General features: G+C 39.8%; 1 protein-coding gene across 1 annotated transcript; it reads left to right on the plus strand.

The window, feature by feature from the left end:
- Window positions 1–6179: 6179 nt before the first annotated feature.
- LOC143038393 (uncharacterized) lies at window positions 6180–20057 on the plus strand. The gene is made up of 2 exons (XM_076207500.1): window positions 6180–6415; window positions 12911–20057. Exon 2 carries the CDS (start codon window positions 13676–13678, stop codon window positions 14681–14683), a length of 1008 nt encoding a protein of 335 aa, XP_076063615.1. The 5' UTR covers window positions 6180–6415; window positions 12911–13675; the 3' UTR covers window positions 14684–20057.
- The last annotated feature ends 1074 nt before the right edge of the window (window positions 20058–21131 follow it).

Below are 21131 nucleotides of genomic sequence, written 5' to 3' on the forward strand. Positions count from 1 at the left end.
TACACAACCCCTACCTGTCCTAAAACCACACTGTTCCTCACCAATTACTCCCTCTGTTCCTCCCCAATTACTCCCTCTGTTCCTCTCCTAATCCTCTCAATGAAGACCCTCCTTATGGGAGGGTCTTCATTGGGCCTTCCCAACTATACTCAACAAGCTGCTTCCTCTGAAACTACTACATTCACACTTGTCCCCCTATCCCTTGTAAAGCGGAACTATACAGGCACTCCTCCAGTCCTCTGGCACTCTACCCTCTCTTAAACAAACATTGAATAACCTCACCAGCCAGTCCACCATAACTTTACCCCCTTTCTTCAGACATTCTGCATGGCATCCATCCAACCCAGGTGCCTTATCTGTTCTCATCATCTTAACAACTGCTTTCACTTCATCTTTCACTATTTCTCCTTCATTTTCCTCACTTATCACTCTCATTTTCTTAGCGCTTCCCACTGCAACTACCTTTCCCTCCCTATCCTCCTTCACATTTAGCAACTCCCTAAAATAGTCTGCCCACCTTCCTCTCACTGCCTTCTCTTCCATTATCATTTCTCCATCTGCACCTTTTACTTTTTCTTCCCAACTTAATTCACTTCCTCTTACCCCATATTTTCTCCTCTTTGCTTCCTTTATCTTATGCTTAACTTCCCTTCTCTTTACTTTGTACCTCTCATATGATTCCCTCGACCTAATTTGTAGCCAATATATGAAAGCCTGCTTCTTCTCTTCTACACCCTTCTTTGCTTCATCATCCCACCACTCACTACCCTTCCTTCTATTTCCTCCTGCCCTCTTTGTTCCACACACCATTTTTGCACACCTTATGACTCCCTCCTTGAACCATCCCCATTCCTCCTCCACTCCTAGTTCTACTCTATCCCTCACTACCTCCCACTCCTCAGCTTCTTATACTCATTCTCCTTTTCTTTCTCATTTAAGCAGTTCACTCTTAAGTACCTCCCTACCTTCTGCCCTTTTCCTTTCTCCACCTATTCTCCGCTCTCAATTTACCTTCCACCAGAAAATGATATGATATTTCCCCACTCTCTCCCCCTAGAACATGTACATCCTTAACTCTTCCTACCATACTCCTGGTTACCACTATGTTGTCCATTAACACTCTATCTGCCACCCTTCCATCCACCACCCTCTCCCATGTGTACTTATGCTTGATTTTCTTCCTAAACACTGTATTTGCTATCATCAACTCTCAAGACACATCACCATCAACTCTCCACTACGATTTTTACCAGGAACTCCATACTTCCCAATCACTCCATCTATTGGTTTGTTTCCTACTCTAGCATTAAGGTCTCCCAATACAACTACATTGACATTTCTCCCTAATCTCTCTATGCACTCATTTAAATCTACCCAAAAAGCCTCCCTTTCCTCTACGCTCTTCTCACTACCAGACCCATACACACTTACAAAAGCCCACATCTTCCCAGCTTCATCTTCATCCACATCAACCTTGAAGGAACCTCCTTCCACTCCACTACACGCTTACCTATATCTTCACTTACTAGCACTGTATAGCCACCCCTTCTCTCCCTCGTCCCCTCTTCACTCCTGAGAACCTCCCAACTACACTCCCAAACTCACACTCGCCCCTCCCTTTCATTTTAGTTTCACTCAAAGCCAGCACATCCATCTTTCTTCTCACAAACATACTGCCTATCTCTTCCCTTTTACTCTCATCTGTACCACATCCACGCACATTAAAAGACCCAAACATTAGGGTACTGGTTAGAAAACTCCCAAACCCTCTTATGCCTTGACTTTTTTCAGGAATGTCCCCTATTGCATAATATATATATATATATATATATATATATATATATATATAGATATATATATATATATACATATATATATGTGTGTGTATGTATATACATATATATATATATGTATATACATATGTATGTATATACAAATATATATATAATATATATATATATATATATATATATATATATATATATATTATCAAATACAACATCGTTTTCATAGTTATTAATTTTCTTTCTATTGTTTTCGATTTTTCGAATAATTTGTATCGTTTACGGAGGATGGACAAATACAAGCCGGCCATAGTCTTCCATTTTGATTGACGTTTCGATTACATAGAGTCATCTTCAGAATGTTACAAATAAGTCTAACACAGTTTACACAGTTACATATTAAACAATGGCTAAAAAGTACAGAGAACTTGGGATAATATACTGGCTGAGGGAGAGGAGTTCGGCACGTTGACCTACGTGAGGTAGCAGGTCAAGAGGGAGGAGGGTGGAATCAGGGGGAATTAGGGAGATAGGGTGGGGGTATAATTCTGGCCACCTCATTGGTGACATGCGGAGGGGAAGGAAGAGGGGTCGGGAGATGAGATTTTGTCCTAGAACAAGCATTAAAAAGAGGTCTACTGGAAATCATATTGGATTGAATATTGATGGCAGGGCTATGTGTCCTTATAAGGATAGCTTCTGTTAGCTCCACAGCGACCAACACTTTAGTCACTTATGTTATTCATCTGTAGGCCCCATGCTGCCACTTCCTTCTCTTAAGTATGTTTCCACCAAATCTTCTGTCACAAGTTATTAAAGTTTCTTGATGGGGTGAATTAAAACGGATATATAATTTTCCTCTTTTCTTCCAATTATTTACACTTGGTTATTCTTGCTACACCAAGGGACTCCCGCTTGGGACCCTTGTACACCCATCAAGCCAAGTCTGCTCCGACGTCGCTATTTAATTCATCCAATAACTTTGAACGTTACAAATAAGTGCCACCCTTTTCTTCAATCAGAAAGACAGTTTTACTAACTCAAGCAATACTGTTTACGCAAGCAATTCTGTCGCAAGCGGAACGTGGCATGTTTACATTTCGTCATATCATCACTTCTATCGATACCCTAGCCTATGTTTACAAAACACCAGACGGCAAGCGAGGCAAGCTAGAGTATGCAATTCTGCAATTTCTTCTCGGCCATTGTTTCAAAACATCCAGGTAATAAAATTTGGATATTCCTCCACTCACCCCACTATCTACTTAAATGTCTACCACAATCTATTGGCCTTTTACAGGTTCCAACATATTCAATTCCTTTAATTTGTTGCATTGTGTGACTACCCTGGTATTGTTGACGATGGTCTCCCTATCAATTTCAGCCTGATGGTGTTGATAGTGGAGTCGGGTTGCCCCTTGTTGTAAATGAAGAGACAACCGCCTGCTAAGATGACATGTCGTATATACCAAGATCTATATACACCAGGTCTAACCGTTTGAGCCGTTCTGTGCAGCTTCTGACGTCATCTGGCTGCTTCCGTTTTCTCTTTATGAAACACTGAAGAAAACTGTGAAACTCTAAGGAAGACTGGAATTATATTTCCCCCGTTATCTCTCTAGCTCATTGTTATTATCAGTGTGTGTGTATTTATATACTTGTATTTTACGGGAAGGGGAAATATTGTCGTGTGTGCTTATATGTGTACACGTTCACAAGTGTGTGTGTGTTTATATACTTGTATTTTACGGGAAGGGGAGATATTGTCGTGTGTGCTTATATGTGTACACGTTCACGTGTGTGTGTGTGCGCGCGCGTGTGTGTATGTGTGTATTTATATACTTGTATTTTGCGGGAAGGGGAGATATCGTCGTGTGTACTTATATGTGTACATGTTCACATGTGTGTGTGTGGTTCATCTTGGTCTTTTGGATCACGTGTTGGACTCGTGATCGACAGCTATTTCCCTCCCGGAAGAGAGTTCAGAGCTCGTATGTCCGATCTATGAATTTACACGCACACACATCCCCAACACCCCGCCCACGAGTTGGAGTAACGACTCGAAGCGCAGCGATACTGAAAAAAATCAATCCATGGCAGAATTCGAACCAGGTACCGCCGATACCTCCGTTGCCTAATTCCGATTCTTAATCAACCGCGCCACCGAGACAACCGTGAATAATAGGTGTGTGTGTATTTACATATTTGTATATTACGGAAAGGGGAGATATCGTCGTGTGTGCTTATATGTGTACACGTTCACATGTACATGTGTGTGAGTGTGTGTGTGTTTATATACTTGTATTTTACGGGAAGGGAAGATATCGTCGTGTGTACTTATATGTGTACACGTTCACATGTGTGTGTGTATTTGCAGGGAAACGATGAAAATTAACATTTGGCTTAATTCCTCTTTGGTTTGAGCCACAACCCTTAATAGCACAATAAGCCATATTGTCAAGATCTATATATACCGGTATATATAGATCTTCATTGTCAGAATATAACTAATTGCGTGGAGCGGTGAGAGCGGAGGCAGCAACATGCCCGTGCAACGAACCAGCTACAACTAACAGCGACGGGACGCGCGAACCCCACTTTGAGCAGCCAGGTGACGTCACGGGCCCGCTGCGCCAACACCTTCGTAATTCGGTCGGAAGTGGTTAGACCTGGTATATATAGACCTTGGTATATACAATGTAACTGAAATTACGGGGTGCGCGGTCCCCAGAAGTACAGCGATATTCATATATCACAGACAGATAATTCTTCATTACCAGGGAACAAGAACGAGGGCTTTCATAGAAAATTATCACCTTTAACCTGTTGTGTTCACTCACAGGTTTACATTTTCTATATATGATATTTGATACATTTCTCGTCTTGGCGGTAAGAACCACAAAAGATGTTTAATAGAATACTCTGACCGCTTCTGTTTGGTCCACATTTTGGTCGACAATATTACACTCAAGTAATGCCTTAGTTACCAAATCAAAGTCACGGTTTGAGTAACCATTGTTCACCAGCATTTGTCTCAAATAATCAAGTTCAGAATGGAACATGTGCCACGAACAGAAATTGCCCGTCGGGCATATGCCCTAATCACACCATTCATACATTTACCAGCATCGGTGGGCTTGCGGTAAATATTAGTTTTAAAACTATCTGATGTAGCTTCCACTAGTACATCAAGAAAGGGTATTTTGTTACTAACATTGAGTTCTACTGTAAATTGTAACCCAGAACACACTTGAAATTTGGTTCGGAACTTTCCAAGCATGTGAACATTCTCAACACATACAAAAATGTCATCTACGTATCTATAAGGTATAAATGCGGTTTCTCCTCTAAGGGTGACAAAGCCTCATTTTCCACGAAGGACGTAAAAGCCTGCGCATAGAGAACGCCTAACGGAGAACCCATAGCTACGCCATCAATCTGGACATACATTTTACCTTGAGGACATTTCAAAGGGGATTCGGTGGTACAGGCTAGTGACATGTCTTTTAATGCCTCTGTGCATTCTCGGGGATGGTAGCTCCGGATGCTGATAAACGTATTCCGGAATGACGTCTGTTGTTCTTAATACAGGAATATGGGTAAACAGACTTTGAACAGTGAGGGAAGCCATGATGTTCCTCAAGAAATTGACTTAAAAATTGATTTAATTGTTGGTGACTATGCCCCTGGTTACTTTTATGGCAATGTTAAAACCCTTAAAGAGGGTAACCCTTTGAGACCTATTATTTCACAGACCTCCATCCCCACCTACTCCCTCGCAAAACGTCTGAACCAAATAATAACCCCTTTTATCTCTACTACTTATTCTATCAGGTCTACAGGTGAGTTTGAATTATGTAATGATGTTACATTATATACCCAAGTTTCCATTCTTGTTCTTCACAGGGAGAGGTTAACGATCACCTGGGAGATGTTAATCAGCAGCAATATAAGTTATAGACGACATCACTTTTCAGCACACCCAGTGACAGAAACCATCAGACGCCTCTGAATAATAATAACTGGAAAGTTAGGGCGTGACTATTATTATTCAATTTGAACTGAACTTTAAATGAGGACTGACTATAAAGTGAATATTTACTCGTTTTTCATCACACAGATCTATATCAATAATACCGTACGAATTACAAATAAGGAAAAACTGAAAACCCCATTGTTTCGATCTTTGAATAGAAAAATTATTCTTACTCATATTTATCCATGAGCCTTGCCTAATAATACAATTGAATAAGCACTGGTAATCCAAAATATTTTCTGTATATAATGCAACTCTGTATTAATTTTTGAAGTACGAAATTATGAATAAAAAAAAAATATTCTTATAAATCAATGTGTCTTGAAATGGTTACCGTCGGAGTTGGCCTCCTCCCTACTCCGTAGTCCCCATCATCACACTTGGATGCTAACGGGCGTGAAGGGAAGACGAGTACAGTATGCGCCTGAAAATTATGATATAAAAAATATCATAACCAAATATTCACACGAAAAATAATAATAATTTGTTAATCAATTGCTGGAAATATCACGTAGTCGATTAGAATAATCGATCACGCCCACCTCTAGTACACACAAAGAAGAGGAAGCAAACAACGGTAGCAGAGAATAAGAAGGCAAGTGTCGTATAGAAATTTTGATATTGCAGATATTTTTTAATCTGCCGTGATTCTTTATTGAGTAGAAATTAACGTATTGATAAATATTTTAAGAACGAATTTAAGTGTGAAATTACGTCTCGTATGTATCCTTTTTTCAAATATACTCCGCCAAAGTAGCAGTGACATGCTCATCTCCAAAACATCTAACAAATACAGGGAATAGGCAAATTACTAAAGATATATGAAAAACTAAACTAGAGATACTACCCCACCCCTTCTCCAATAAGGATGTAAAAAGATTATCTTAAATTTTGAAAATCTCGTACGAAAGGCTTGGATAAAATCTCAAACATCCAATTTGTAAATGCAAGTTTCAACCACTGGTTGCACAGCAAGATTCCAACAATCTTCAAATAAAGGCCTATATGATATCCATATTAAGAGTTAGCAAGTCCCCAGGAAACCCAGCTTGCTATAGACCAATCTCTAAAGATAAAACTCCAGAAATTGAACATGAAACGTGTTGTCCCATAGGTTCTTACCTAACCTAATGTAACCATTTCATAGAAAAAATAGATATCATATTTGAAATGCAAAAAAGACGTGAAAAATGTGTTTGTGTGATACTGCAATAGATGTGATCATAGACATCTGCAGCTTTGAAAAGAAATGGCTGACAAACTTCATAGCTGACAGACAGAACAGAGTAACCCATTAGATTATGGATCCCTTGAAGGGTGACTTCTTCAGGTGGGTACCCTGGGTTGGTGATTCTTCAATTGTATAAGTTGATGACAACAAGTAGCCTATGGTTAGATTAGGATAGGTTAGGTTATATCATATCACATCTTTACTTACCATTCACTATGGTCTAGAGCAGTGTTTCTCAACCTTTTTACCCTTGCGTAACCTTTAAATTGCATGTCTCAAGGAACCCCTGCGCAAAAAAAAATCATATACCATATCTTTCTCATTTTATTTTTATAATAGGTTAGATAGAATGATGTCTGTATTACATTATTACAATAACCAAGAATATGTCGTGCGTGTTTAATTATAGTACATGTATACTTACATATACCAAAGGCTTTTTCCCCTTACATGGGGGATAGCCAAAAAGAAAAGGGCATAGAAACCACTCCCACCCATTCCATTTCCTATATATTCCACTCCCCTCCACCCTCCTTCTTATCTTGGCACCTCCAGGATGACGGGTCATCCCTGCATCCTGTCCACTGCCCTGGGTCAGAAGCAGTGTTGCAAGACACAACACATCCACAGCAAGGCCGCTTCATAAATTTGGTGACACCCCCCCTCTCTGTCCCACCATGCAGAAAGGGAGAAGATGGGGGAGAAATCCCTTTGAGCTGCGTCAAATTTTTTCACATACATACTTCCTCACCCCATCCCCCAACCACTCCCGCTCATGCATCACAGCATCATCCATACACAACCCCTCTCCACCCCTATCTTCTATCCTCTCCCATCCTTCCTCCACAGACATTCCTCTCTTTTGTAATGCCCCTTTCACCCCATCCATCCATCTCGTCCTAGGACGCCCCCTCATATTCACTCCTTCCACCTCTGCCTTCCACACTTCTTTTACTTATCTTTCTTCACTCGTTCTTTCTATGTGTCCAAACCATCCTAATACTCTTTCATCAACCCTATCTCCCAACTCCCTTTCCACCCCTGTTCTCCTCCTCACCTCCTCATTTCTCACTTTATCTAGCCTAGTAACCCCTATCATACTTCTCAGACATTTCATCTTAAACACATTCAAACTCCTCCCTTCCTCTCTCATGTTCCATGTTTCTTTCCTGTACAGTGCTGTTGACACAATTACTCCTTCATATAACCTCTTAGCATCCATTCCCAGATGTCTATTTCTTATTAGACTTTTTAATCCACCAAGGCATTTACTCGCTTCTCTCAATCTACATTCTAACCCCACCCCCACTCCTGCTTTTCCTGCCACATTCGTACAGTGCTGTTGGCACAATTACTCCTTCATATAACCTCTTAGCATCCATTCCCAGATGTCTATTTCTTATTAGACTTTTTAATCCACCAAGGCATTTACTCGCTTCTCTCAATCTACATTCTAACCCCACCCCCACTCCTGCTTTTCCTGCCACATTCACACCCAAGTATCTAAAACTATCCACTTCCTCCAGTCTTTCACCCTTAATGCTCACTTTCAGCCTGCTGTCACTCTCTCCCCTTGTACATCTCATCACCTTACTTTTGCCCTCATTTGTCTTCAGCTTCCTTCTTTCGCACACCTCAAACTCTGTCACTAACTTCCTCAATCCCTCCTCTGATCCTGCTACAAGCGCAGTGTCCTCAGCAAACAACAACTGACTCACCTCCCACTTCTCTCTATTTTCTTTAATCATCTCCAACCCCTAACCCACTACCCTTGCATTCACCTCTCACACCACCCCATCTATATAAAGATTGAACAGCCAGGGTGACGTAACACATCCCTGATGAAGTCCCACCTTTACCTGAAACCATTCATTCTCTCCATTTCTAATCCTAACACAAGCTCTATTACTCTCATAAAAACTCTTGACTGTTCTTAACAGCTTTCCTCCTATCTGGTATATCTGCAGTACCTCCCACAGTGCCTTCCTGTCTACCCTGTCGTACGCCTTTTCCAGATCCATAAAAGCCCCTAACAGCAAACAACAACTGGCTCACCTCCCACTTCTCTCTATTTTCTTTAATCATCTCCAACCCCTAACCCACTACCCTTGCATTCACCTCTCACACCACCCCATCTATATAAAGATTGAACAGACAGGGTGACGTAACACATCCCTGATGAAGTCCCACCTTTACCTGAAACCATTCATTCTCTCCATTTCTAATCCTAACACAAGCTCTATTACTCTCATAAAAACTCTTGACTGTTCTTAACAGCTTTCCTCCTATCTGGTATATCTACAGTACCTCCCACATTGCCTTCCTGTCTACCCTGTCGTATGCCTTTTCCAGATCCATAAAAGCCCTAACCCACTACCCTTGCATTCACCTCTCACACCACCCCATCTATATAAAGATTGAACAGCCAGGGTGACGTAACACATCCCTGATGAAGTCCCACCTTTACCTGAAACCATTCATTCTCTCCATTTCTAATCCTAACACAAGCTCTATTACTCTCATAAAAACTCTTGACTGTTCTTAACAGCTTTCCTCCTATCCAGTATATCTGCAGTACCTCCCACAGTGCCTTCCTGTCTACCCTGTCGTACGCCTTTTCCAGATCCATAAAAGCCCAAATAACATCCTTACCTTTTCCTATAACTTTCTCACATATCTGTCTTACCACAAAAACCTGATCTACACAACCTCTACCTGTCCTAAACCCACACTGTTCCTCACCAATTATTACCTCCATTCCTCTCCTAATCCTCTCAATCAAGACCCCCCATAAGCCTTCCCAATTATACAAAACAAGCTGATCCCTCTGAAACTACCAAACTCACACTTGTCCCCCTTTCCCTTGTAAAGCAGAACTATACAGGCACTTCTCCAGTCCTCCGGCACTCTACCCTCTCATAAACAAACATTAAATAACCTCACCAGCCAGTCCACCATAACTGTACCTCCTTTCTTCAAACATTCTGCATGGCATCCATCCAACCCGAGTGCCTTACCTGCTCTCATCATCTTAACAGCTGCTTTCACTTCATCCTTCCCTATTTCTCCTCCATTTTCCTCACTCATCACTCTCATTTTCTTAGTGCTTCCCGCTGCAACTACCTTTCCCTCCCCATCCTCCTTCACATTTAGCAACTCCCAAAAATACTCTGGCCACCTTCCTCTCACTGCCTTCTCTTCCATTATCATCTCTCCATATGCACCTTTTACCTTTTCTTCTCTACTTGATTCGCCTCCTCTTTCTCTTTTAATTTCCTTCCAAAACATCTTTTTATTACTTTCAAAATTTTCTGTCATACTCTTACCCCATTTCACATCTGCTCTACTCTTTGCTTCTTTTATCTTATGCTTAACTTCCCTTCTCTTTACTCTGTACCTCTCATACGATTCCCTCGTCCCAATTTGTAGCCAGTCTATGAATGCCTGCTTCTTCTCATCTACACATTTCTTTGCTTCCTCATCCCACCACTCACTTGTTCTCGCGGAACCCTTAGGGACCTTTTGTGGAACCTTAGGGTTCCAGGGAACCCTGGTTGAGAAACACTGGTCTAGAATGATGATTCTTTAGGTGTATGTTGGGCTGATAATTCTTGAGGTGGGCTACCCTGGGGTGATGATTCTTTAGGTGGAGGTTCTCGGGTGACAACTCCTCATGTAATGACCCAAACCATGCAAATAACTAGATGTCAGTAGAAACTCCCTAGGAGCAATACTCTCCTCTGCATTATTAAGATTTTTCACAAGTGATCTCCCCACACCAAAACCAGAGCATTAACACTGGAGGGGTTACCTATAGATGACTTATTGGTGAAATAGTAGTTGCTGAAAACACTTAAACTTAATTTAGGCCTTTAGACATATATATATGAATATATAACTTCCCACAGTGTGAGTGCTAGAGGATGGTGATAGATGACAACCTGTTGCCTGACAGTCATATTAGCAGGTTTTTTGGGAGTGACATGGACTTCTGCAGAAGGTTAAAATGGTGTTTCACTATATGGATGAAGAAATGATGAAAAAACTCATCGGAGCCCTGATCTGGAATATGCTTCAGTAGTATAGTCCTAACACAGAGTGAAGGACGTAAGCAAGATTGAGAGAATAGAAAGGGCAACAACCAAATTGGACCCCAGCCGGGCAGATAAACCATATGAGGAAAGACTAAAATCACTGGGTTTGCCAACTTTGGAAGATTGAAGAGAAAGAGGTGATTACAGTATTCAGGTCATTAAAGGGGATAGATTATATTGACAAAAGAGATTAGATTAAAAATGGGAGGGCTCCAAGATGTCATGGGAGCAAATTAAGACAAACTAGTGTAAAGGATGTGAGGAAGTGCTGTTTTTCATATAGATGCATAAATATGTGGAATAACTTAGAAGGTGATATAGCCCAAGGTAAAACAATACAGGAGTTTGAATCTAAATATGAAATTTGGAAATCATGGAAATAGATTGAATTGGAACTGTGCATGAATTTGAGGCAAGGTGTAATAAAAACAACAACAACAGAGAACAGAAGATGGGATCCAGTGAGCATTGTTCCTTTCCTTTATACTACAATTAGGTAAATACACAAGAAAGTGGGAGTGGCATTTAAATCTGAATATTGCTATGGATATTCAGCTTGATGGCAAACACCCAACTGGGAAACTGATATAACTGCAGTTGGTGGTACTTTTCCTCTTGGATGGTTGTTGCCACCCTCCTTCAAGAGCTTTGTCAGCACAGTTTTTGTTTTTTTATAGTACCTCTGAAGTAGGAATGATTCTTTAGCCTATTTGATAATCTCCACTTCTGAAGTGTCTTAAGTCAGCTGGGAGCATGTTAGATTATAATGTTGCCTTGAGTTTCACTGACTGAAACCTGCAGCCCCACAGTGGCTAGCACCGGTCTTTGGGCTCTCCCATAGATCTCTCTGGGCAGACTCTTTGGACTGGTGGTGAACTTAGCCATGGGTGGCAATAATATGAGGGATGTAGTCACCAGTTGTCATCTTTCACGTGTAAAGGTGGAGGACTGTATATGATATTTGTAAGAGAAAGATGTTGAGCCAAGTTATGGGGACATAGTGCCAGTACCATGGAGTTGCACCTCCCAATGGTAAGAGGTGTATGACTTTTGAAGATAGGCATCTGTGGGAGACAATTCTCTCTGCTATCCATCAGGATCATAACTAGGAGTTACCCATCATTGGCTTCTTCTGGATTGTATTATTTTATAGGTGAGAAGATATATTTTGTAAATGATTCTGGTTTTTTATTGGCAACCAGTGGAGGTGTATAGATTCAAGAGGTGTCACCAAAAAGTTTGGGTATAATGGTTATCTGTCCATGATTTGTGTTGTTGATATTTTCTATGAACAGAAGACAGTTACCCTTAGAACAGAACTCTGAAAAACAAAACACTCATAACCTTTTTCCAGATAGAACTCTTAGTATTCCTCACCTTTTTCTTTCCTCTTGCCATGTTTTGAGGTAACTATTGTACAGTTGTAATAGAACCATGTCTGCTATTCATTAGGAAGTAATATTTCTCTATTCTCTTTAATAATCTTTACATAAAGAAAATTTCCACCAATATATGGTATGGCTAAGTAATGACAGTTTTCTCATGAATGCAAAACAAAATATCTTGCACATCATGATCACATGAATGTTCAAATTGTTTTGTGACTGTTGGGCTACTGTAGACTTCTGTGGTATCTTTTGTGTGTCCCTTGGTGTCACATAACTGATAAATCATAAGGGAGTTCAGAATAGTTATAGTTCATGTAAGCTTATCTATATCAAACCATTTTGAATGAGATTGATTAGGATTTTTTTTTTCTTTCCAGAAATGGGATTTTGAATCATATCTGTATGGTTTAGAATATTTACCACATCAGAACCATAGGGATCTTCATCCCAACTCCCTGTCTTAGCCAAGGCTGTTGTGTCATGGGCTAGTAAACAGAGCTTTCAAATATATGCAATGAAATATAAAGGATTAAGTCTCATCGGTGTAATCTGTTTGATACATATTTCTCACAAGAGGGCCATCTCAAAGTATATGTGAGGAAATACATGGGATAAGTATTTCCAGTGACATTTGCAATGCAGCATCTCATGAAAAGGTAATGGTAATGGGATGAACAGGACAGAGACCTTCCAATGTGACCTTTGTGGTTTGGCTTTATCAAAAGCCATGTGATGACCCACACAGGAGAGAAACTTTCCCAATGTAATCCACAAAACTATTTTCTCTCATGAAAGCAGTCACAAATTATGTGATGACCTACACAAGACAGCAGACTTTCCGGTGTTACTAGTGCAAAAATTTTGTTTTCTTCAAAAGAAAAACTTCAAGGTGCATGTGATGAAACAAGAGAGAAGGTTTTCCAATGTGACTTTTGTGATGCAATCTTCCTCACAAAAGGATAATCTCTAAAGAGTATGGGATGACCTACAGAGAAAAAAAAATTGTAGTATGACCTATGCAAAGCAGTTTTCTTAGGAAAGGATAATCTCAAAAGAGCATTTGATGACCCACAGCAGGAAGGCCTTTTCTGTGTGACCATTGTGAAACAACTTTCTCCAGAAATAATAATCTCAGAAACTGTATGATGACTCATACAGGAAAAAAACTTTTCCAGTGTGACCTCTGCAGTGTATCATTCCCCAATAAGTGTAATCTCAAAAGTCATATGATGACCCACACAGGAGAGAAACCTTTTGAGTGTGACGCTACAGCTTCCTCACTGAAAATGAGGACCCATGCAGCGGAGAAAACCTTCCAATGTGATGTGTGTGGTGCAGCTTTTTCACAGAAGGGAGCTCTCAAAAGGCATGTGATGACCCACACAGGAGAGAAGCCTTTTCACTGTGACATATGCAATAAAGCTTTCCCACGGAAGAGTGTTCTGAAAAGCCATGTGATGACCCACACAGGAGAGAAGCCTTTTGAGTGTAACCTATGCAGTAGAGCTTTCTCACAGAAGACAAATCTCAAAGCCCATATGAAGACCCACACAGGGGAGAAACCCTACCCGTGTGATTTGTGTGATGCAGCTTTCTCACACAGGGTAACTCTCAAAAGACATGTGATGACCCACACTGGAGAGAAGCCTTTCCACTGTGACATATGCAGTGCAGCTTTCTTACGGAAGAGTGTCCTGAAAAGCCATGTGATGACCCACACAGGTGAAAAGCCTTTCCAGTGTGGCCTGTGTGATGCAGCTTTCTCAGAGAAGAGTGTTCTGAAAAGCCATGTGATGACCCACACAGGAGAGAAACCTTTTGAATGTGACCTATGCAGTAAAGCTTTCTCACACAAGTTAAATCTCAAAACCCATATGAGGACCCACACAGGAGAAAGACCTTTCCAGTGTGACCTGTGTGATGCAGCTTTCTCACAGAAAGGAGGTCTCAAAAGGCACATGAGGACCCACACTGGAGAGAAGCCTTTCCACTGTGAAGTTTGTTGTGCATCTTTCTCCCAGAAGAATGTTCTGCAAAGGCATATGTTAACTCACACAGGGGAGAGGCCGTTCAAGTGTGACCTGTGTGATGCGACTTTCGTAGACAAGAGTGTTCTGAAAAGCCATGCGATGACCCACTCAGGAGAGTAACCTTTTGAGTGTGACCTATGCAATACAACTTCCTCTCGGGAAAATAAATCTCAAAAAACACATGAGGACACGCACAGGAGAAAGACCTTTCCAGTGTGACCTGTGTGATGCAGCTTTCTCACAGAAAGGAGGTCACAAAAGGCACATGATGACCCACACTGGAGAGAAGCCTTTCCACTGTGGCATATGTTGTGCAGCTTTCTCACAGAAGAGCGTTCTGAAAAGACATGTGTTTACTCATACAGGGGAGCTGCCTTTCTAGGATGGCCTGTACGATGCAGCTTTCTCAAAGAAGAGCGTTCTGAAAAGTCATGTGGTAATCCACACAGGAAAGAAGCCTTTCCAGTGTGACCTATGTAGTACAGCTTTCTCACAGAAGATAAATCTCAAAAGCCATATGAGGAACCACACAGTGGAGAAACCTGTACAGTGTGACCTTTGTGATGCAGCTTTTCACAGAAGACTTATCTCAAATTCCATATGATAACATCACAGGAAACAAGCATTTCTAGTTTGATCTGTGTTGTGCAGCTTTTTTGCAGAAGGGTGCTGTCAATAAGCATAAGATAATCCACGCAGGAGAGAAGCTTTTCTAATGTGATTTGTATATGGGGGTGATTTTTAGTTTTGGTCTAAAATTCCATTAATTGGAGATCCATAGTTCCAGTCCCTGGCAACTTTCCTCAGATCCTTTGATAGATCCCTCAAGGTTTGGAAGATAGATACAGGATGATGCTCCCTGAAATCTATGTCACAGGACCATCACATGCAAATACTCATTGTTCTCTGTACAGAATATCCCTCTCAAGTATGATCACTCTCAAAAGGCATGTCATTACCTACAATTGAGAGAAGCCTCTACAATCTGGTATTTGTGCTGTATTTTTCTCAAAAAGAATAATGTCACACTGTATATGGTGACTTGTACAGAGGAAACTTTCCAGTGTGACCTGTAGAGAGGAGTTTTCTTAGGAAATAGTGATGTCATTTTAAGACAGTAGAGAAGCCTTCTCAGTATGTTTTATGTACTTTTACTTTCTCATGTGAGAGTGACCATACAAAACTTGTAATGAACCAACTCATATGAGAAACTGTTCTGTGGGAAGACTGCTATCAGTAGGTGTATGTCTTATATATGGTATGATTTTGTCAGGGAACGTGATTCCCAGTGAGGATGTTGTGTCCCATGTGTGAACATGAGGTCCTTTAACCCCTTTCCCAGCAACCTTTTTATTAGCCAAAAGTGTTCCAAAATCAGATGAATTTTTTATTTTAGCAAATGGACTTCAATATCCTATGTTAAACATAGGATTACATAACCCAGGTAACAGGTATAGTTTAGATAACTCCATATTAGAGAAAACAGAATGTGGAAAGGACTGAGTATTAGTCCTGAACTTAAATCCAGGAAAGTGTGCATTAGTGCTAGAAATAGGGCTAATGGGGCATTAGGATTTATTGTTAGGACAGCAACAACAAAGTGTAGATGTAATAAACTCCAGCAATGGACCCATCCTTGACTGTGTGGTAAAATTTTGGTCTCCTATAGAATGGATATTCACTAGAATTGGTAGAGGAGAATGACCACAGTGATACAAAGGCTTAGAAATTTGCCATACAAAGATAGACTTAGACACCTAAACTAACACTCAAGAAAGATAAGTGTGGGGTGATCTATTAAAGTTATTCAAATGGATCAAGGGTTATAACAAGTGTGATATAGGCAAAGTCATCATATTAAGACAGCAGGGCAGGACTCATTATAATAGTTTAAACGACAAATTTAGATTTAAGAAGGAAGTAGACAAGAACTGGTTTACTAATATTGGTAAATAGAATAGACATAGTAATCATTCAGTGAGTGCTGAAACAATTATACTAGATTGGATGACTATGGTTAGAGAAGGAAGGTGGTAATGGACATGGAACTGCCTATTATGGGCCTTATGGTCTCTTGCAATCTCCCCCATTCTTGTTTTTTTATATTTTTCTCTGGCTGGCCATGAATATGCTTTAACCTCTTCCATACGGTGCCGCCTACGTAGGCGGCATGAGGAGCAAGTGGATACGCGAGGCTGCCATATTGGCGTCTTGATTATATTTATTGTAGTTGTCCCTGCGTAACTTACATACTCTCTAAACTGGCTTCATCACATTTTCTATGATAATCAAAATTCACGGGTGAAAGTGAGAACGATCGATATAAGTGGTGACTATTTTTTATGATGCGAGTATTATGACGCAACATCATACGTCTGGCAGCTAATGCTGCCCACGAGATTTTGGCCTGGAGTAAAGTTGATAAAGAGTTCCCCCCAGATTACACATATGCTTTGTATGATAACCCCAACAGAAGACTAATGTCAGATTCCATATGATGGCCCAGACTTTCATATGAAAGAACCTTAAGAGAATGTAATGACACTTGCAGGAGAGAGATCTTTTCAGTGTGATCTTTTTGATGTAGATTTCTCACAGGATAAATGTGTTGAGCCATACTTAAGAGAAGTCTTTCAAGTGTGACCTATGCACTGCATCTTGTAGAAAAGTAATCTCAAACAGCAGGTGATGATTTGCACAGGAAAAAGCCATCACAGTACAACCTGTGTGATGTCATTTTCTAAGAGAAGGGTGCTCTTAAAATCCATGAGTGAAGCCTTTCCGGTGTGATGTATGCGGGTCAGCTTTTTCAAAGAAGAATGATTTTAACCCCTTCACTCCGGGCCAAAATCTCGCGGGCAGCATTAGCTGCCAGACATGCGCTGTTGTGTCATAATACTCGCATTATAAAAAATAAAGTTACCACTGTATTGCTCATTCTCTTTCACCCGTGAATTTTAATAACCAAAGAAAGTGTGATGAAGCCAGTTTACAGAGTATGGGGGTCACACAGGTACAACTACAATATATATAATCAAGACGCCGACGTTGGCATCCTTGCATACCCACTTGCTCCTCGTGATGCCTACGTAGGCGTCATTGTGTTGAAGGGGTTGAAGGCCATGTGTTGTCCAATATAGGAAAGAAGCCTTTCCATTGTGGCCTAACCAGGCCTATGTCAAGCAAGTTTTTTCTCAGAAGTGTTTTTGAAAATCCATATGATGGCACACACTGAAGAGAAGCCTTTCCAGTGTGACTTACGCAGTGCAGTTTTTGCTCAGAAAAGTAATCTCAAAAGGCATGTGGTGATCCACACAGGAGAAAAGCCTTTTCAGTGTGACCTATGTTATGCACTTTTCTCAGAGAATGGTACTCTAGACACATGATAATCCACACAGAAACCTTTCCATTGTGACCCATGTGGTGCAGCTTTCTAATAGAAAGGCTCCCAAAAGCCATATGATGACTCAGAGAGAAGCATTTCCACAGTGACAAATGCAGTGCAGCTTTCTTATGAAAGAGTAATCTCAAAAGGGATGTGATGACTCACAGTAGAGAAACCTTTCCAGTGTGACAGAAGAGTCATCTCAAACACCATATGAGGATCCACACAGGAAAGGAACCTTTCCAGTGTGACTTATGTGATGCAGCTTTTCAGAGACAAATTTTAAATTCCACATGATGACCCACACAGAGAAGAAGCCTTTCTAATGTGGTCTGTGCTGTGCAGGTTTCTCACAGAAGGGTGCATTCAGTAGGCATGTGATAGTAAACAGAGGAGAGAAGCTTCTCTAATATGGTCTGTATATTGGAGTAATTATAGCTAAGAACATAACATAAGAATGAAAGAGTCCATAAGGCCTACTTTAGGCAGTTCTGTGTCCATTACCACCATAGAATTATCTAACCTTTTAAAATGACTGATAGTTTCAGTGCTCACTACTTGGCTGCAAAGTCTATTCCATTCATTAACCTCTGTATTGGTAAACCAGTTCTTGCCCATTTTCTTCATAAATCTAAATTTGTCCTATTTAAATCCATTACTGCAAGTATTGCCCTGTTGTCCTAATATGATGACCTTGTCTACACCACCCTTGTTAAAACCCTTAACCCACTTGAACACTTATATTAGATCACCCCACACTTTCCAGAGAGTGTATATCAAGTTGCCTAAACCTGTCTTCATAAGGTAAACTTTTGAGCCCATGTATGCTGTTGATCATTCTCCTCTATACTGATTCTAATTAATTATATCCATTCTATATCTATAAACTGGTGTAATGATAGTTGCTTTCTGATTCATTAAGTGGAAATATATAGCCCAGTGGAGTTAGCAATGATCCTCATCCTACATATTTTGGGAGGTTTGGAAGATGGCAACAAGACGATTCTTCTTGGCAACAATTTTATAGGATTACTACATGCAGATATCCATCATTGATCCTTGTACAATGTTATCACAAGTATGATTGTTTTCAAAAGGTTTGTCCTGGTCTTTAAATGAGAGAATCTTTTCCAATTTGATATTTGTAATGTTTTCTAAAAAACAGTTGTGTCAAGCTGCACATGATGACTTGTACAGGGAAAAAAGCCTCCTTATGTGACTTTTTGAATGGACACTTCTAAAGAAACAATGCTGTCATCTTGAGACATTACATAGTAGAGAAACCATCTCAGTATTACTCATGCACTTCAGCATTCTCATGTAAAATATTACAAAACATGAGATGAATCAAGATGATAAACCATTCTGCACTGTAACTTGTTAAAAAAAAAAGACTGCTGTCAGAGGGTATATATCATGCATATGATGTGATTTTATTATGGAAGGGCATTCTCTGAAAATGCAGTGCACTGTGCATGAAAAAGCTTTTAATATGAATGTACTGTCATTGCAGTTGACCCTTAAGTGTGTGAAAGAATTATTTAGATATTTTTGTATCTTAGACTGTTATTTGTCTGTTAAGATATTACTAGTTTAAGATTAATGGAATTGACTTTAAGGTGGTAGTGCTTTCACACAGTATTTAGAAATGGCATTTTGGTTATTTTCAATTGTTGCTCATGGGTTTAAGTATGAGTCAATCAGACTATACCCCTGATCTCTCTTGCACACGGTCTTTTAGGAATAAAAGTATCTCCATTGTTTATCCTCTGTAAAAAAATATTTTGAATTATCCTAAAGGTCAATATTACAGATTTGACTACTATATGTATTTATCTTAAGAAGATATGTAAATTTGAATCCAACACCTTGTAGCAGTGAAATCCCAATTGCTCCATAAATATATGAAGAATAAACAAAAAAAAGTTTGTTTTGTTTCATATCCAAACCACAGAACTCTTCATTTAATCTCATCTCCCAGTCTTAGAAGGTCTTGTATTGTGGACCAGTAAAATGAGATTTCATAAAGTCTGGTATTATAGATCTACAGCCATATTTTGCTTGGGTAGGGAGCTTCTGGACCACCCTTATTAGTTTGTGTTGGGTAACACTAGATAAATCTGTTTATATGTATCTGTATATATATATATAAAGGGTGGGCTGGTTCAATTTTTTTTCTGATGCTGATGCCAATTCCGATTGCTATTCACTCTTAGTTGCCAATGCCGATTCCTATTCACTCTTAGTTGCCAATGCCGATTCCTATTCCCTCTTAGTTGCCAATGCCGATTCCTATTCACTCTTAGTTGCCAATGCTGATTCCTATTCACTCTTAGTTGCCAATGCCGATTCCTATTCACTCTTAGTTGCCAATGCCAATTCCTATTCACTCTTAGTTGCCGATGCCAATCCCACCTTATCTAATTAGGGTATATTAGTTTTTAATATAAAATAATTAAACTATAATTTTTTTATTTGGTTTATAATCTGTAGATTTATACAGACCAATTGTTGAGCTGTTGGATGCTTATGATTGAATGAACTTATGAAGTGCTTATTAATTGACCACTTTATAATTATTAACATATGATTGTATTATTTTCCGTTGGTTGAAAAAGGTAAAAAATTACCTATTTCATAGATTTTGATGTAACCACTAACTTCAAGTAATGGTTAATGCATGGTTTTAACAAAACACGTGCAGAGTATAAAATTTATTAATCAATTTCTTAATCCCAATTTAATAATGATACCCAAATCTGACTCAGTCTCTACTATCTAATATTTGACCCATGGAATGCGGGAAATGGCCCCAAAAAATATTATATATATATATATTGAAGTTCAGCAGCATCAATTTCTGCCCTGTTTCCGGAGTCAACCGGTTATGGTGTGGTGTGTAGACATTACCACCAATGTTGAAGAGGCATTCACTCTGCTAAAGATGGTGGAGAGCACAGCATTTTGTTGGCAACTTTTTCAAGTTCAGGATATGAGTTGTGATTGTCTCTCTACCAACTCGAGGAATCTGAGTCATGTTTTTTTTTTTAATTTCACTTTGTCCAAATTTGACTCGTGTGATAATAAATTTGACTGCAAATCATCTAAACATAAGTCAAAGTCATAGCTGTCATTGTCAAAAAGCATAAAGATACATTGTTATGTATTGTTAAATAATTTTTT

Source organism: Oratosquilla oratoria, chromosome 24 (assembly GCF_046742065.1).
Source record: "Oratosquilla oratoria isolate Oo_2021 chromosome 24, ASM4674206v1, whole genome shotgun sequence".
Classification (NCBI taxonomy): Eukaryota; Metazoa; Arthropoda; class Malacostraca; order Stomatopoda; family Squillidae; genus Oratosquilla; species Oratosquilla oratoria.